The 15,285-nt window shown below is 42.1% G+C and overlaps 1 protein-coding gene across 1 annotated transcript in view; it reads right to left on the minus strand.

The window, feature by feature from the left end:
• fbrsl1 (fibrosin-like 1) overlaps nt 1-15,285 on the minus strand; it is a 408,497-nt gene that overhangs the window by 38,896 nt on the left and 354,316 nt on the right. The window contains exon 6 of the mRNA XM_037681247.1: nt 5,783-5,831. Coding sequence (XP_037537175.1) covers nt 5,783-5,831 — 49 coding nt within the window. The remainder of the gene's footprint in view (nt 1-5,782; nt 5,832-15,285) is intronic.

Consider the following 15,285-nt stretch of genomic DNA (forward strand, 5'->3'; position numbering starts at 1 on the left):
AGTACAGTTTACATACATTTTCTGTAGTACAGTTTACATACATTTTCCTGTTTTCCAGGAACACTTGTAAAAATGGCTGTACTTTCTAACAACCTTGTCCAGTTGCTCCTCAGTGCAACAGCTGAAGCAAAATGGTACCTTTGGGGTTCATTCGCTTTTACACGTAAACCCACCCACAACAAAGCTAAATTGTAAATGGTAAATGGACTGTACTTATATAGCGCCTTTCTATCTTATCGAGATACGCAAAGCACTTTACACTACAATCTGTGTCCTCATTTACCCATTCATACAGCACTCTATGAGATCTCTACAAAGCTAATTGAACAAATCATTCTAAAGAGACTAATCAGTGTTCTATCATATTCATACACCAATAAGACACACAATGGAGGCAACAAGGGGTTCAGTGTCTTGCCCAGGGACACTTCGGCATGTGACTGCTGGTGGATTAGAACCCCCATCTCTTGCAATGGAGGATGACTGCTCTAACCACTCAGCCACAGCCGCACTGTCAAGCTGTGACCAATCATACAATAGTTGATGCATACGACTGAGTGAAAAAGTTAATCACATACCCTGTACCCTGTAATGAACAGGCTCTCGGAGCTCACGTGAGAATAAAATGATATCATTTTCATCACGCAAATATGTTAGCTACAGCAGATTTCTTCACTTCTTGTGGAGTATGAATCCAGCTTTAAAATCAGCCAGGCACATTCTCCAGCTCCCTACACTATATCCTGATTTAATGGAGGCACAAAGCTTGGTTAGAGGGTCAACCTTCATTCATTATTTAATGGGGAAGAGGCTGCAAACAGTCAGCCTGGCCACCAAGGTTAGTGATACATTACGCTGACTGGGCCAGAGGAGAGCTGCTCGGCCGAATACAAACATGCTCTCTCATCTGCTTCACTCTGTCTGAGCTGCCCTCAATCCCACTGCCCCTGACCCTAATGCTCCCTCTCCAATCACCACCCTTCCTCACTTCTCTGGAATTCGAAATCAAGCAGGTGAGACTGGGATTTAATGTAAGCTTCCACGGCGAGAGCAGCCCTGTAACTCTGACCAGCCCATGTAACGTGAGAGGAGGGGGACCACATTATTTTATTGACGTGCAGCAAACACCAGCGGTGGAACAAAGGCCACTCAGCACCTATTGAGGGAAAAGGCTTGCAGACAGGGTGGTTGATTAGCGATTCGAAACAGAGACCCTGAACTGTGTAGCACATAATAAGAGCTTAGGGACGAAGGCATGGGCTGAGAGGGGCTAGAGGTACAGTGGAGGTGTACTGAGGACAGACGAGAGGAAAGGCAAGGTTTTGCCATGAGAAACTAATTGCCAACAAAAACAAACGTAAATATGAGTAAAAAGGCTTTGAGGGATACTAAATCCATAGGCTACAGTGCTGGTAATGTGTTTATATATCAACAACAGTTAGTGGGATAAGCCCTCAATCCACTGTCAAGCTAAATGGTTTACGCATTTTGGTTTGTTTATTTGGATGTCAATTAGGCAAATTCGTCTGACACATCCAACGATGAAGAGATCCGGAGCAAGGGAATTACTAATTCATGTCCAAAAGCTCCAATCTCCTTTAAAACCACAGCGACTTGATCTTCACCTTTTATTTGGCCTTTGAGAAACATTGACTGTGTCAGATGTGCACGATGGCAGATGTGTGTGTTTTCTTTCCTCCTCTCTTTTTGCACGCTCTCCTCTTCCTTTGTTCCACTGGTCTAATCCAGTATGTGTGGGCCGGTAAGTTTAATGGAAACAATTTATTAAGTTCGGCTTAAAATGCCATCTGCAGCTAAGCCTCCCAAAGCCGCTAAGCTCCTAGTTTCGCCCCAGAGCTTGCTGTGTTCACGCTTACTGTAATGCTCTGTTTAAAATGAGCACAACGGGTCAAAATTAATCAGGATTACAAGGGCACAAATCCACTTCAGAAATAGGTTTTCTACCAATCTTTCCCTTGCTATCCCAAAATGCCTCAGGATTTTTTTTAGGGGAAGTGGCACTGTGAAGGTTTACCATCACACTATGGTAGGCTGCACCTCTCTAAAACAACAGGGCCTCGGGGAGTACACAAGGACAAGTAAAAGACTGTGACGGGATTATAGGAACGGCTCTAAAACCCAAAGATGCAACATTCAACATAGTCAGCGTAGATTCCTAAATGTTCTTCTCAGATATTTCTAGCTGCAGACAGCTAGGTGATAACTCCACACTGTTTCCATAGGCCTAGCATTTTGAAATGTCATAAGAGGAAAGAGTCTATCTGTGCTCTGTGGAGGTGCCCTGTACGTGCTCGGCAGCTACATTTAGCTTTATATTTGCCTGCAAGCAAGTGACAACAGTAAACTCTAACCTTCAATTCAATAATGGCAGCCCTGAGAGGAGCACAAGTCTGAAACATTTTTACTTCAACGTGCCATCCTCCGGGAAATCAATAATTTGCAGGAGGTTTAAAACAGGAAATAAACAAAAACCAATAACTGTTAGATAATGGGTGCCCTCTGCTGTACCTGCCTACATCATAACCACCAACACAAACAGGCCCATAGGAGCTGCTGGGTAAAAACACCCAGAGAGAATTGCACACTGTGCAAAGTACTAATGCAGACACAATTACCTTGTGCTATTATCAGCAGCAATGTGAAAGAATGACAGGTTGTCAACAGGCCAGCAATGTAGAAATGATGAAAACTAAATATGAAAGAAAAAAGGCAATGGTTGTCTGGGTTTTGCCCAAAACCCTGTTCTGTGTGGATAATTACAGCACACTGCCATCACTGATTACAATGTTGGTTTTTCCTCTTCTCTATGAACCCTGAACCGTTTCATTACCATGACAGTTTGTGGGCCTGTGTACAGTTTGGATGTAACCTCAGCTGTTTGTACCCGTAACTACGTACTTGCCAAAGTAAAGCTGACAAAGAAGCAGAATGTTTAAAGGAAAGAAAAGGGAACAGAAACGTTTTTTAGTTAGTGATTTACACAGATACACAGTATACTATATACATGTATCTATGTAGATTTGTGTTTGTTTAGAAGTCAACCAGCTAACAACTCAACAGACCTGGTGATCAGAAGTCGGAAGGCTTTTCATCTGTCCCTCAGGACCATGAGTGAAGCTGGTAATGGGACACATATGCTGGTTGCTGCATACCAAATTAGAGGAATACAGCCTGTGGGCATTTCTGTATTACACACAATATTCACACACAGAAAAGCCCGTCTAGGCCAAAAACAAACACTGTCCTAGCACCCATTATTGCACCAAACAACAACAGCGGAATGCAAAATGGTAGCTTACTGGAAACTGCAATCTTCTTGTGAAAACTAGTTTTTACTTGTCACCACTAAATGACCTCATCAAACTGCAGATTTCTTCACTGCCTTACCCTTTCTAACCTCTAATTCCTCTCTGGTGCGCTTTGTCTAGATCGCCTAAACAGGATCTGGTTGATTTGTGTGATAATCAGGAGAGACTTTGATTGGATTGTCTGGTTGTAATTCCAGGGACTTAATCCTCTGCCCTGAGCATTTGCACGATCGGCTGAAACATTCCTTCACCTGCTACAATGAGAGGGGATTTGGAATGTGTGTGCAGCAGGGAGCGTGTGACGGCACAGCGATGGTTTCAGTGTTTGTGTCTGCTTGTATGGATACATAATTTTAACAAGCATGTGGGAAAAATGAGTGAACACCCTGAAAGCTGATAACAGAAGTAGTTCAGCAGCTTGGCAGGGAACATATGGCGTCAAATGTGGTCCAGCTGTTTGGTTCATCATAAAAGTCTGGAAGCCGTTGTCATTGCGAATGCTGGTTTTACAAGGCTGACGGTGGTCACAGGTCATCTAAATCTCACAGCCAGCATGCCTGTTCTCTCCCCCATGTCAGCTAAGCTTTTCCACTCAGTAGTCAAAGTTACTGTACAAAACCAAGATACTAATGAACTACGATGCCGAGAGTGAACATGAGGAGGAGGATATACGGAGAAGCATTAAAACCTCAAGTTTGTTACTGTCCAAGTTAAAGTTAAAGCTGCAACCACGAAAAAAGGCTTGGCCAAAATGATCAAACTATGTAAATTCAACAAAAAAACAAACAAACAAAAAAACTAAACAAATTGTAAATAAACCTAATCACTGATTTTCATGCCAGAGTTTTAAACTAAGATTATCTTATCATGAGAAGGAATATAGATGCAGCTGTTTTGGTCATATTTTGAAAATCACATAATGCACAATATTGTGATATTAAGAAATCTTGCAAGATGTACTTGCACTTGGAGTTGTTAATGATGCTCAGCTACTACCACATCAAACTTCAGCTCAGTATCTGTAACTACGAGTAAGTTACATTTGCCATTTTTGTGTTGGCTATGTTCAATTGGCTGGAGGAGGATATCTTGACCTAGGTTGACTCCAGATGTTTGGAGTTGTAGAATCCAATGATTACATTCTAAAGGTTTCAATAAAATCTATCCAGTGGTTCACTGGATATTTTGCTAACAGATGAACAGAATTGACTCCAATCATTAATACCAAAGTTTCAAGAAAATCCATTGTACATTGTATAACACTTGGAGTATGTACTAGGAAAGACTCTTAGCTCCTACCACACATTTTATCTCATTGTCTGCAAAACTGACTGAATCAAAACAATGTTTGTGTTGACTAAAGTTGATTAGGGGTGACTCAAATAGTTAAACAGCTGTAGATATGCATCCAGTAATTATTTCCTTAGAGTTTCTTTTCTACACATGCACACATATACACACAGGAAAAAACATTATTACCCTTTCCCCTTCAGTGGTGGATAATACAAAACGATGAAAAACACAAACAACAAAAGGTAAGCTAAACGGCAGATGAGACATCCCAGAACAGACAAGATGGCACCAAGCTGAGGCAGGCTGATCTGGTTGTTAAGACTGCAGTGGTGCCCCCTCCCATCGCTCTCCTGAAGCCCTTCTCATATGGCTGTAGTTTACAGTGAGCAGATCCACCACCTTTCCTCTCAGCTTGTCTTAATGGGGCTCCTTCCTAGTTCCTGCCCAGAGGGGACATGGTCTGCATGCTGCTATCTGTCAAAACCAGGCTGATTGTGTCTCTTCCCTTCATCCCTGCATCCACAGTTTGACACTTTTACCCCTGCTTTGACCTGCCAAGCATCATCGCATGTCGTAAATATTCAGATGCAGCAAGCAGCCTGTGCCTGCATCGGCACGGTGACATGCCCAAAAATACCCACTGCATACATAAAAATACAAAAACATTGTGGAAGCCCTCATGGTCATACCAAACAAAAGCAAAGAAGGTCTTAAAATCTATATATGTTCATATTTGAATGCACACAGAGTTTGTGTTGTCTGGAAGCTGACAAAGCTCTTTTTCTGTCTTTTCTTTGGCATCCGTTATGATCCAGGCCTGCTGTCAGAGAGCTTGTAATGCCTGAGGGTAAGTTCCCATTTGTGGGAGCATGTGGCAAGGAGGCTTTAAATCCCCTCTAATGAACCAATATGTAGGAGGACTAAGCCTTTGGCGGGGTCGTCCAAGACACGCCACTATGCACCCAGGCAAAAATGTATGCATATGTAGTCACCACCAGGCCTTGTTTATGTCTGCAGACATTTAAATGTGAATGGGAGCTGCAGGATTAGAGCGGGACAGGATTGGACTCATTTGCAAAACCCAGTTGTTGTTGTGTTTATGAATAAAGCAGAAGAGAAAACTTAAAAGAAACTTTAAAAGAGAAAAACGTATTTCTTACCTTTGGGTGTGGTAGGGGAAAAGAGCTTCTCTGATCCTACATCAGACACCTAGAAAAACAAACACACAAACAAAAAACAGATTTTAGGTGGATGTGCCTGCTGATTAATTACTGAACTGAATCAATTTTGTCCAAAAATATAAATAATTTTCTAATGCAGTTACATTCAAGCGCACGTAAACATTTGATCTAACCAGCAAAATAGTTATTTAGCTACAAATGTGGTCACAAGTGCTTGGATTTAAAGTTTAGCTCAGTTTAACCTATACATATATATATAAAAACACACACAAATACACACAACACATATATACATATACATATATACACATACATATATATATATATATACATATATATATATATTAGTCTCCAATCAGACACAGAGGAGCTTCTTCTTTTTTATTTTTTCTGATGAAGTAACATTAGATGGCACTGTTGGGCCCCTGAAAACCCTTAGAAGAATCGCTGTCAAGAACAGAAGAAACCAGTCAGTTGGCTAAGTAATATTTGAGCATAAAGGCTTTAAAAAACAAGTTTCTGATAAGAAATCACATTACACACTGCTTTGTCATTAAAAAAAAAGAAATGTTATATCTCATATCCAGAATATTGTTCTATTCTTGTTATTTGTCAAACAAAGCTAAATCAGCAAAAATCTTACATTATCTGATGAAGCATCTCTGACTGAGCTGACATTACACTAGAAGTGTAAACCTGGTGGACTAAAACAAAATGTTTGTTGAGTCTTTACGTGTCTGAAGCGATAAAGGAAACGTCTAGACTAAATACTGCCAAGTACCCTCTGTTATGCTTTAGAATGACTTGTATGTGCTGGCAAGCACTACCCAAACTAAAACATATACTTTTACAAAAATGCCTTTCTGATCAGGCAGAAAATTTTATGAGCGTGACTGAAAATCAGTAAATCCACACACACCCTGCCATTGTCTAGATTTACTGGTGTGCTTGAAAGATATTTACAAAGAAAACCTTTCTCAGCCTGTTTTACGAGCCAATTTAGGGAGCTGTTTTTGAAGCCACAGTTTCCCTTTGCTTTAGCTCCTCTCATCTGAGATCTGCAGACTTGTAAAAATCTGCAGGAGTTGAACATATGTTCCACTCAAAGGTCCCGAGTGTCCTTAACTGCCACGCTTGTATTTCGTGTTGCACAAAGGGAGCATATGTAAAGAATGAACAGTGAATATGAGCGAGCACAAGAGAGACGGAAAGAGAAAGCAAATGATTTTGTAAACACAGATGGCTGTCCTTGGCATCCCTGTTAGTTCTTCACAAGTGTTTTGAGGACGTCCTCTTCTTTCCAAGACCTCCCGATTTCTACTTGACTACCGCTGCGTTACTTTTCTGTACGATGTTTGTGTGTCTGAGCTCGATGCCTTGTCTCGGCGATAACCACAACACAGCTCAAGTAAAGCAAGAATTCTCACACTAATTTGCTTTATCAACACATTGGCTGTAACAAAACTATACAAACGGGAAACCTCAGGGAAAACCCATAGAGGAGGTAAGGTTCCAATTTACAGAAAGTACAAAATAATTTATCTGTTGTAATTTACAGAGAAATATTGATTTTGGTCAACCTCTACTTTGCAGCAAGCTATAATAAGTCAACTGCTCTAATCTCCACATAATACACCCAGAATAACAGACTAAGCTTTTAGGTCTGAATCTCAGATGTTTTGTGCATAATAAAAAAATTCTACATAGCTGAGTATTTCTTTAAAATCTGTTAAGGTAAGCTATTGCTAGAGCAGCTGTAACCCCATCAGCAGTACAGACTGAGGGTGTTTTCACACATGATAGTCCGGTAGATTCGGTTCGATTGGGGACCAAAATTCAGAACATTTGTTTACATTTCAGCTGATGTGGTTCACATTCACACTGCGTCTATTGAGCCAAGCTGTTCCCCCCCACTCGCCTGTGGTGGCGCTGCAGCAAGAACTACTGAAGGAAACAACACAAAAACCTCTAAGAAGACACTTCTTCTTCTTCTTCTGGAAATAAAAACAAAAACGGAGTGGTGTTAATTTTTAGCGGTTTTAGTATTTCTGTTTTGTCATTTTTCAACAGTGGACTCAGCATGAGTGGAAGATGAGGCAGAAGACCACGGAGAATGTTGTTTTTCACACAAGGCGGCTGACGGTTCCTTATGAGGTAAGAGAAATGCACGTTGGTTCTGCTTGTATTTACACAGAATGCCGTGCGCTGTAGTCCACTTCCAGCTTTTGGAGCGGTCTCCAGTCCGCTTGCATTCACACTACATTCGAACCGCGCTAGAGTTCACTTCAATCGAACCGAGACCTAGGTTTTTAGGCGGAACAGAGTTCACTTTTTTGGTCTGCATCAGAGTTTGATTGCGCAGTCACACCTCCCCAAACAAACAGGACTTTCTAGGCAAACGGACTAGAGTTCGATTAAAGCGGACTAAACAGGGCTGGTGTGAATGCACCCTGAAAGACCTGCCATCCAGTGAGTTTATGGAGATCCAAATGCTGTACATTAAAGAGAGATTATTAACACCTCTTTGATCCCCAAAACATTCAAAGAAACAAACACTCAGTTGAACAGAATTACTTCATGTTCCTCACAGTAAACAAAGGGAAAGATTGCAGGGGAAAGACAGAGTGTTGTGCATTGCCCCTTTTCAATCTCCCAGAACCAGGGCGCCAGACTACAACACAGGCTCTTTGTTGGCTTTGGATGACATTAAACGCTCCAGTACCAGGCCTCAGCACTGCGGCAACACAACCTCAGCCTTGAATCACAGCCCGGCAGGCCCAGGAAGAAAAATATGGGCTCAGAATGAAATGAAGCTTGTCAAATGGACACGGGAGTTGGCTCAGGGTCTTGCTTAGAGTGGCACGGGGTCACAAAACCAGAAAAAAACAACAGCGTAGGTGATGCTATAACTCATTGTAGCAGTTCAAACAGTTGTTATGACCAGAGTGGTTATCCAGAGAGCATGACAGACACAACATGTTCGGGAGAACAGAAAACCTGTTTGTTAGTTGACAAAATGACCTAGGTCTTACTATTCCTGACCGTTAGAGTCAAAGCAAACTCATTTATATTTCAGCTGGATTTCCAGTAACATCAACAACTGATATTTAGGGCTCAATGTTGTGTTTTGCACCTGCTAAGTCTGTATGAGTCAGTCAGTCATATAATCCACAATTACAAGGCCAGCTTGCAAAAGCACTCCTTAAAAAGGCATGTCAAAGCAGGGCTCTGATTTGGCTAACTCTTGTTTTTGTAGAACTTTCTGGGCTTTGTCGGTCAAGTTGACATTTTTTTACTGGGCTGTGCTGCTGGCAGTCTGAGCTGCTTGTGGTTGTGGTGTGCAGAGGTCATGTATAACAAATTCTTCACACTCTCTTTGTTGAGGCAACCCTGGCTTCCATTAAAAACAGACAGAGAAAGATGAGACAGAGGGGAAATACTTCTATAGAGAAACAGAGAGACAATGAAAATAAGGAGCAAAGGCCAAGTTTTCCAAAGGAAACAGGGAAATTTAACCATTAAAAAAACTATGAGGGAAACTTAAACTGCATTGCCTAGGAGCCAAAACCCCTTGGAGCGAGCCGCAGGAAGCCTGACCTTTGTGAGGGCCGTCTGCTATTTGAGCCTGGGGCTTCAGGGGCCAGGCCTCCTCTCTCGAGGGCCGTCAGCAGGCCTCAGCTTTCCTTCCCTATTCTATTCATTAGCCATGCTTTATGATTCAGCTTCCTCTGAGCCACACAAGAGCTCCCTGAGGAAAGAGTGCTGGATAGAGGGAGGAAAAAAAGGGAGTAAGTCTGAGGGAGGGGGCAAAATAAAGAAGAAAGAAGGAGGTCACAGGGCCCAGCCGGAGCTCAGATCTCAGCAGCTGTGAAATCCTCCTGTTTCCTCGGCAGACGTAAAAAGAGCGGGGGGGAGAAGGAACAGGAGCCCAGGGAAGGAGCTTGGCCAGTAAGCCCACCATTACAGAGCTAACTCTCTAAGCACCACATGCTGAATGATAATTCCCAGATTCAGGGAATACTAAATTACAAATTACACTGCTGTTTATTTTAAAAAGTCCACAACTTCCCTGTGCACCAATGACTTATTTGCCCCATAAATCTCCACATGATGGCAGGGCCATGAAGGGAAATGGGACATTCAGCGTGAGGCAAACTGCACTTGCTTTCACAGCGAAAAAGCAGGCGGAAAACTCTTTAAAATGTCTCCGTGTTCACATTGCTTTTACTGAACAACTTAGCAAGATAATTAATTTGCAAAGCTGAGACGTCCTTAATTGCAGTCTTGGTAGTGTTCAAATGCCTTCACGCTTCGTTTTTACACAATGGCCCACCAGAGCAAAGCGGTGCAACTATATGAGGGAGGGCAGTATAATCAACTGAATGACCTTGAGGCATAAATTTATAAAAGCATTGATCAGTTAAAGCTGTGATTTCACTGAGACAGGAAGGTCAGCAATTACCCAGATTCAATTAACCTCATTTACCAAAGACTGCTGAGAGACCAGTTTCTCCCCCAACAACACACACCACAGCAGCCCCACTCCGCTTTATCAAATGATCCCCAGGCTTTCAATCTACCTTTGATCCGAGAGCTCTATTTCATGCCCTGCATTCCATGTAGCCGAGCTAATTATCGCCAAGCAGGAAGAAACCTTGCAGTCAGAGGTTAAAGAAAAGTAGACTAAATACAATCAAATCAAAGAGTACAGCCTCCTCCCACCACCGTATGAAGCAGTACACCTTCTCTTCCCTGGTATAATTTTAAACAGCCTGACAGTGCTATCACAACAGCTGAGAGGGAAAACAAAGAAACCAGTTTGTAGGCTTTGTTGTGGGCTCATTCCTGTAATGACTATAATTATTATTTACATCTGAGTCATTTAGCACATGCTATGTTTTCAACAGACAGTTGTTTGACAAGGTGGTGAGTCTTAACGTGAGCATACCACAAACTAGACGTGAGCCGAGTTTTTTAAAATGACTTTCTCCTCTTGAAAAGATAACTCATGTAAAAGGATTGGCAGCTTTTGATGGTCAGAACAAATATATATATATATATATTTAATATAAATATAATAATCACTTCTTCAGAATGCTGCAGACAAGCAAAACACAGAAAAAAAAGACCACAGCGCATTTGTTCTTCATGCTTCCCTGCACAGCTGCTATAGATGAGAAAGTAGAAAGTCTTGATGGAGGCAAAGATGCTTGATGCATAGTGTGCACAGCCATTTTTATATTTGTAGTGATGCGACCTGACACGAGACAAAATGATTCAATAGAAAGTGTGACAAAGGAAGAGGAGGGTGAAAACTGAAAAAGAAGGAAGTGGGCCAGAGGACACATATCCTACATGGACAATCAGGCACTCAATTACCCAGACTGAACCTGTCTGTCCATGCCCCCACCTACAGAAACACACACAGATGAACTTGAATGCATGCACACACACCCACAGACACACACCCAGACCCACATACAGACACACGCACAGTTAATTTGCTTTTCTGCTTGGTGTTTCATCACTGTCAACTTCCACCTTCACTGCCCTCTCTTCCAATTTTCCATTCACTGTCACCTGAATTCCTGTATCCCCCCCCCCCCCCACACACACACCCCATTCAGAGTGGTACTAAGGTGCAGCTATAAACCGGAAGTGACACGGCGTTTGTCGTCAAGAGCCCTGATGTGCTGGAAAGAGCTGCTTGAGGAAACCAGGTCAGTGGAGTACACAACCTCTTAAAATCAATTTCTAAAACGACTGAAAAATTGATCTTGAATTTACTTCTTCGGATTCAGCTGTTCTCTGTTTAGACATGCTCTGTACGTGTTTGATACATGATTCATTTTTGATGCTTGTTATCTTGTTTTGTTTTCACAAGGCGTTATGAATATGATGCATCAGTAAAGACTACGATCAGTGTCCTTCAATGTTCTATACTACTGTCACCTTTTCTCCTCGAATGTCTGAATACTACTTTTGCAATAAATTTTGCCAACAGACATGCACAGTGGGCCTACAACTCTGAGGCTGCAACAGGAGACACCAAATTAACTATCTCTCCCATGCATTTGCATGTGCACTGGTCCAGAAATGTAATGACCTACCGAGTGGTTGTTTCTAATAAGTTGAGGCAGTGCAATGTTTTTCACTGGAACAGAAAGAACCTATCCTTACGATCAGCTCCCACCCTCCACTCTCTCCATATAAGGCGCTGCTTGCTTGTCAGGTGTGAGCCAGGAAGACTGCAACACTCCAGCAAACATGGTGAGGTATATATGGCGAAGGAAGAAAGCATCCCATGCAACTGACAACCAGCAGATACTCAGCTCAACTGGAGCATCATTAAGAAGATAATGAATTCCATGGTGACCACGTAGTGAAGTGAACTTTCCTTGCTCGTTTGCAAAATATACACTAACCACCTTGGACTTAGTTCGAGGTGCCATTTCCATAGGCACGTATAATCGCTTGTGTCTGTGTCAGAGCACTGGTGCTGGAAGCTGTTCTTTCCTGTCCCCCTAGCAACAGACACAAGGAAATTAATACCGATGGAGGAGCACGGGGGCTTGAGCTTTGTGTAAAATATTACCCTCCGTCTCACTTACTGCGCTCTACACTATCACTCCTCCCTTCCCTCCCTCCCAGGCTGAGCAGCAGTTGCTAGCCCTTATCATTGCTGCCTGTCAGTTTAGTATACAAATTAGCAGTCTATCAGGGGAATGCAGGGGCCTGTTTCATCTGTAGGGAGAAGGGCAGAGGCACACATTGCATTAAAGCCTCTTGCCGCTGCAGACAGAGAGGGTCACAAATCAACGCCACAGCAGGCCCACAGCCAGTACTAACCAGATAAGGAGAAATGAAGGAAAAAGGACGAGCCATATTTCACTAGAGAGGATCCAGATCTGCTCAACCTCCCTGCAAGGAGTGAAGTATGGATGTGGGGTACAGGAACTGATGGGGCCACAAATCATGATAGCAACCTGATGGGCCGACAAAAACTACAGGAATAAAAAGTAGAGAATCTTAGTTGATTAGAAAACTACAACCTTAGGGAAATTAGCACGTACACACAAGTGAATGTGTGGATGCTAATACTAGCAGAGACAAAACATCTGGCGAGGGCTCTCATTAAGTGGCATAATGCAATGAGGCACTGTTTAAATTGCAGCAATAAAAGCAGACAGACAAATCATCTCGACCATTGCAATCCATTTAACTCAATTAATGAAACACTACATCTATGCTCCGTGGTTTTAAAGCATCTGTGGCTCTCCTTGTTGGCTAGTGGAGGGAGCATTAAGCCCTGCATAAAACCATGGACACAGGAGGGCAATGAAAGATGGGAAAACAAAAGCAGGAATTACATTTGTTCTCTTCAGTGAAGCCCAGCTGAGCGTGAAAAGGGCTCGGCCTTCTTTTTAATGTCAAAATGTATGCCAGCAGCGATAAGAACCTCGGATAATCTTTCAGTGGAATCGGGGTTGTTCGTCATTACTCAATAGTCCTGATACAGATCTGAGCAGTGAACGCCTCCCTTGCCTCTCCAGGCTTCACGCCAGCAGAGATGGCTGATAGTCCTTTAAGACATGGCTCACTGCTTCCTGATTGGTTGGTCAAAAGCCACAACCAAATTGCTCCCTCTGGGTGGGTGTGAGAAGGTATGATAGGGAGGTATGATTAGGAGTGGGCACAAAAACTCACATTCCCCACATCCACCCTCTCCTTGTTGTAAAGCCTTTTCACCATTGTCAGTGTGGGTGGTGGGAAGTAAAAAGCCTTTCTCAATGTTATTGTCTGAGAGGCACGATAACAGACAGGCGGATTATTTCAAAAACAGCTTCCTCTGGAGCCCTCACAATGTGCCACCGTTGTTGCTGTGGAGAGGATCCTGGAGGAGATAATAATAATATTCCTAGTCAGAGCCCTTGCTGCATCCGAGCTGCCTTCGAACAGAGAGATACACATCACTCTGACTGGCCCGCTGTGACATAATCACCCTGCAGAGAGCTGCAGGCAAGCTTGGTAGGCAAACCACCTCTCACTGCAGCTTGTTAAGAGAAAGGTGGTTTTAAGCAATGCTCAATAAAAGCTACCGTTGAACTTTTTTAGTCCATCTGAACAATGTCTTGGTGACTCATAGTCCACCTCAGGCTACACAAGTTACATTCCTCCTTTCGTCTTCCCTCTTAAGACTACTGTGCTTTTGACTTGGATGAATTTGCTATGATGGGGGGAAAAAAACTCGGCTGGATTTAAATAATGCAGCGATAAAACAGAAAAGACAACTGTGACCCTTTCCCTTGCCTCAACCCACACACAGTGAGTTTCTTCTGCATTAAAGACAGCAGACAAAGAGAAGAAAAGGCAGAGCTGGTGCTAAATGAAAATATGTGGTAGGCATTAGTTTGTTCCTCTGGGCGCGGACACCTTTAATGAGAGGAAGAAATGTGCAGCAAGAAGCAAATCTCACCTGTACTATGAGAGTGATTGAGAAAAAATGAATCATCTCTCCTTTAACACAAATAAATATTGTTCTAATAAAGTGAGTTTGAAGCAGACTCTTGGCATAAAAAAAGAAACTCTGGGGGATCTTAGCTTGATTCACCATTTAGACCAGGGGTCTGCAACCTATATGATGAAAAGAGTCATTTCTTCCCCTTTGCACACTAAATAAAATGTCTATGGAGCCGCAAAACCTGATAAAACTGTGATTATCAACTGGTGGCCCATGACCCACTTCAAGCCCGTTGGAGGGGGCTTTTCTGTCCAGTAGGTGTGATATTATGAAACTAAAATGTCAAATTATTATTAATATTTATTGATATTTGTATATTTTAGGGCACAAGAAAAGATGGGAATTATGAAAAGAAAAAAAATATATATAATTTCTTTACAAATTTCATAAAAATTTCAAACACAAGTATGCAGGCTTATGTGAGTTTTCTTTTTAATTGTGGAAATAATTCATAAAGTATCCTATTATGAAGTAATAAAGCACAAAGTTAATAATTAGGCCAGTTTGTTGAATACATAAGAGAATTTTAAAATGAAAATAAATAGTGTTACTGGTTTTAAGACTGTGTAGCTGTACATATTGCCCAGGACATCCTTGTAAGAGATTAATAATCTCAATAGATTTCTTCCTGGTAAAATGCAGGTTTTAAAAAAATAAACCTTCCATTTACTTTGACTTTGTTTTTTTCTTTAATTTTTACTGTCATGAAGTTGACTCACCATATTTCTTCTCAGAAACTTGCCTTAAAGGTACCCCCCCCCCCCCAAAAAAAAAAAAAAAATATAAATAAAAAATTGGTGGATTTGAGAAAAAGATCACACCATAAGACAGGAAGTGAGCTAAAAAAAAGTGGCTAACAAACTACTAGCATGATGTAGTCAACAAGTGGGGAGTGGTGGCGCAGAGGTTAGAGAGGTGGGCTTGTGATCCGAAGATCGCCGGTTCACGCCCCGGCCCCGAC

The sequence above is a fragment of the Nematolebias whitei genome, chromosome 8 (genome assembly GCF_014905685.2).
Source record: "Nematolebias whitei isolate Nwh7 chromosome 8, NemWhi1, whole genome shotgun sequence".
NCBI classification, from domain to species: domain Eukaryota; kingdom Metazoa; phylum Chordata; class Actinopteri; order Cyprinodontiformes; family Rivulidae; genus Nematolebias; species Nematolebias whitei.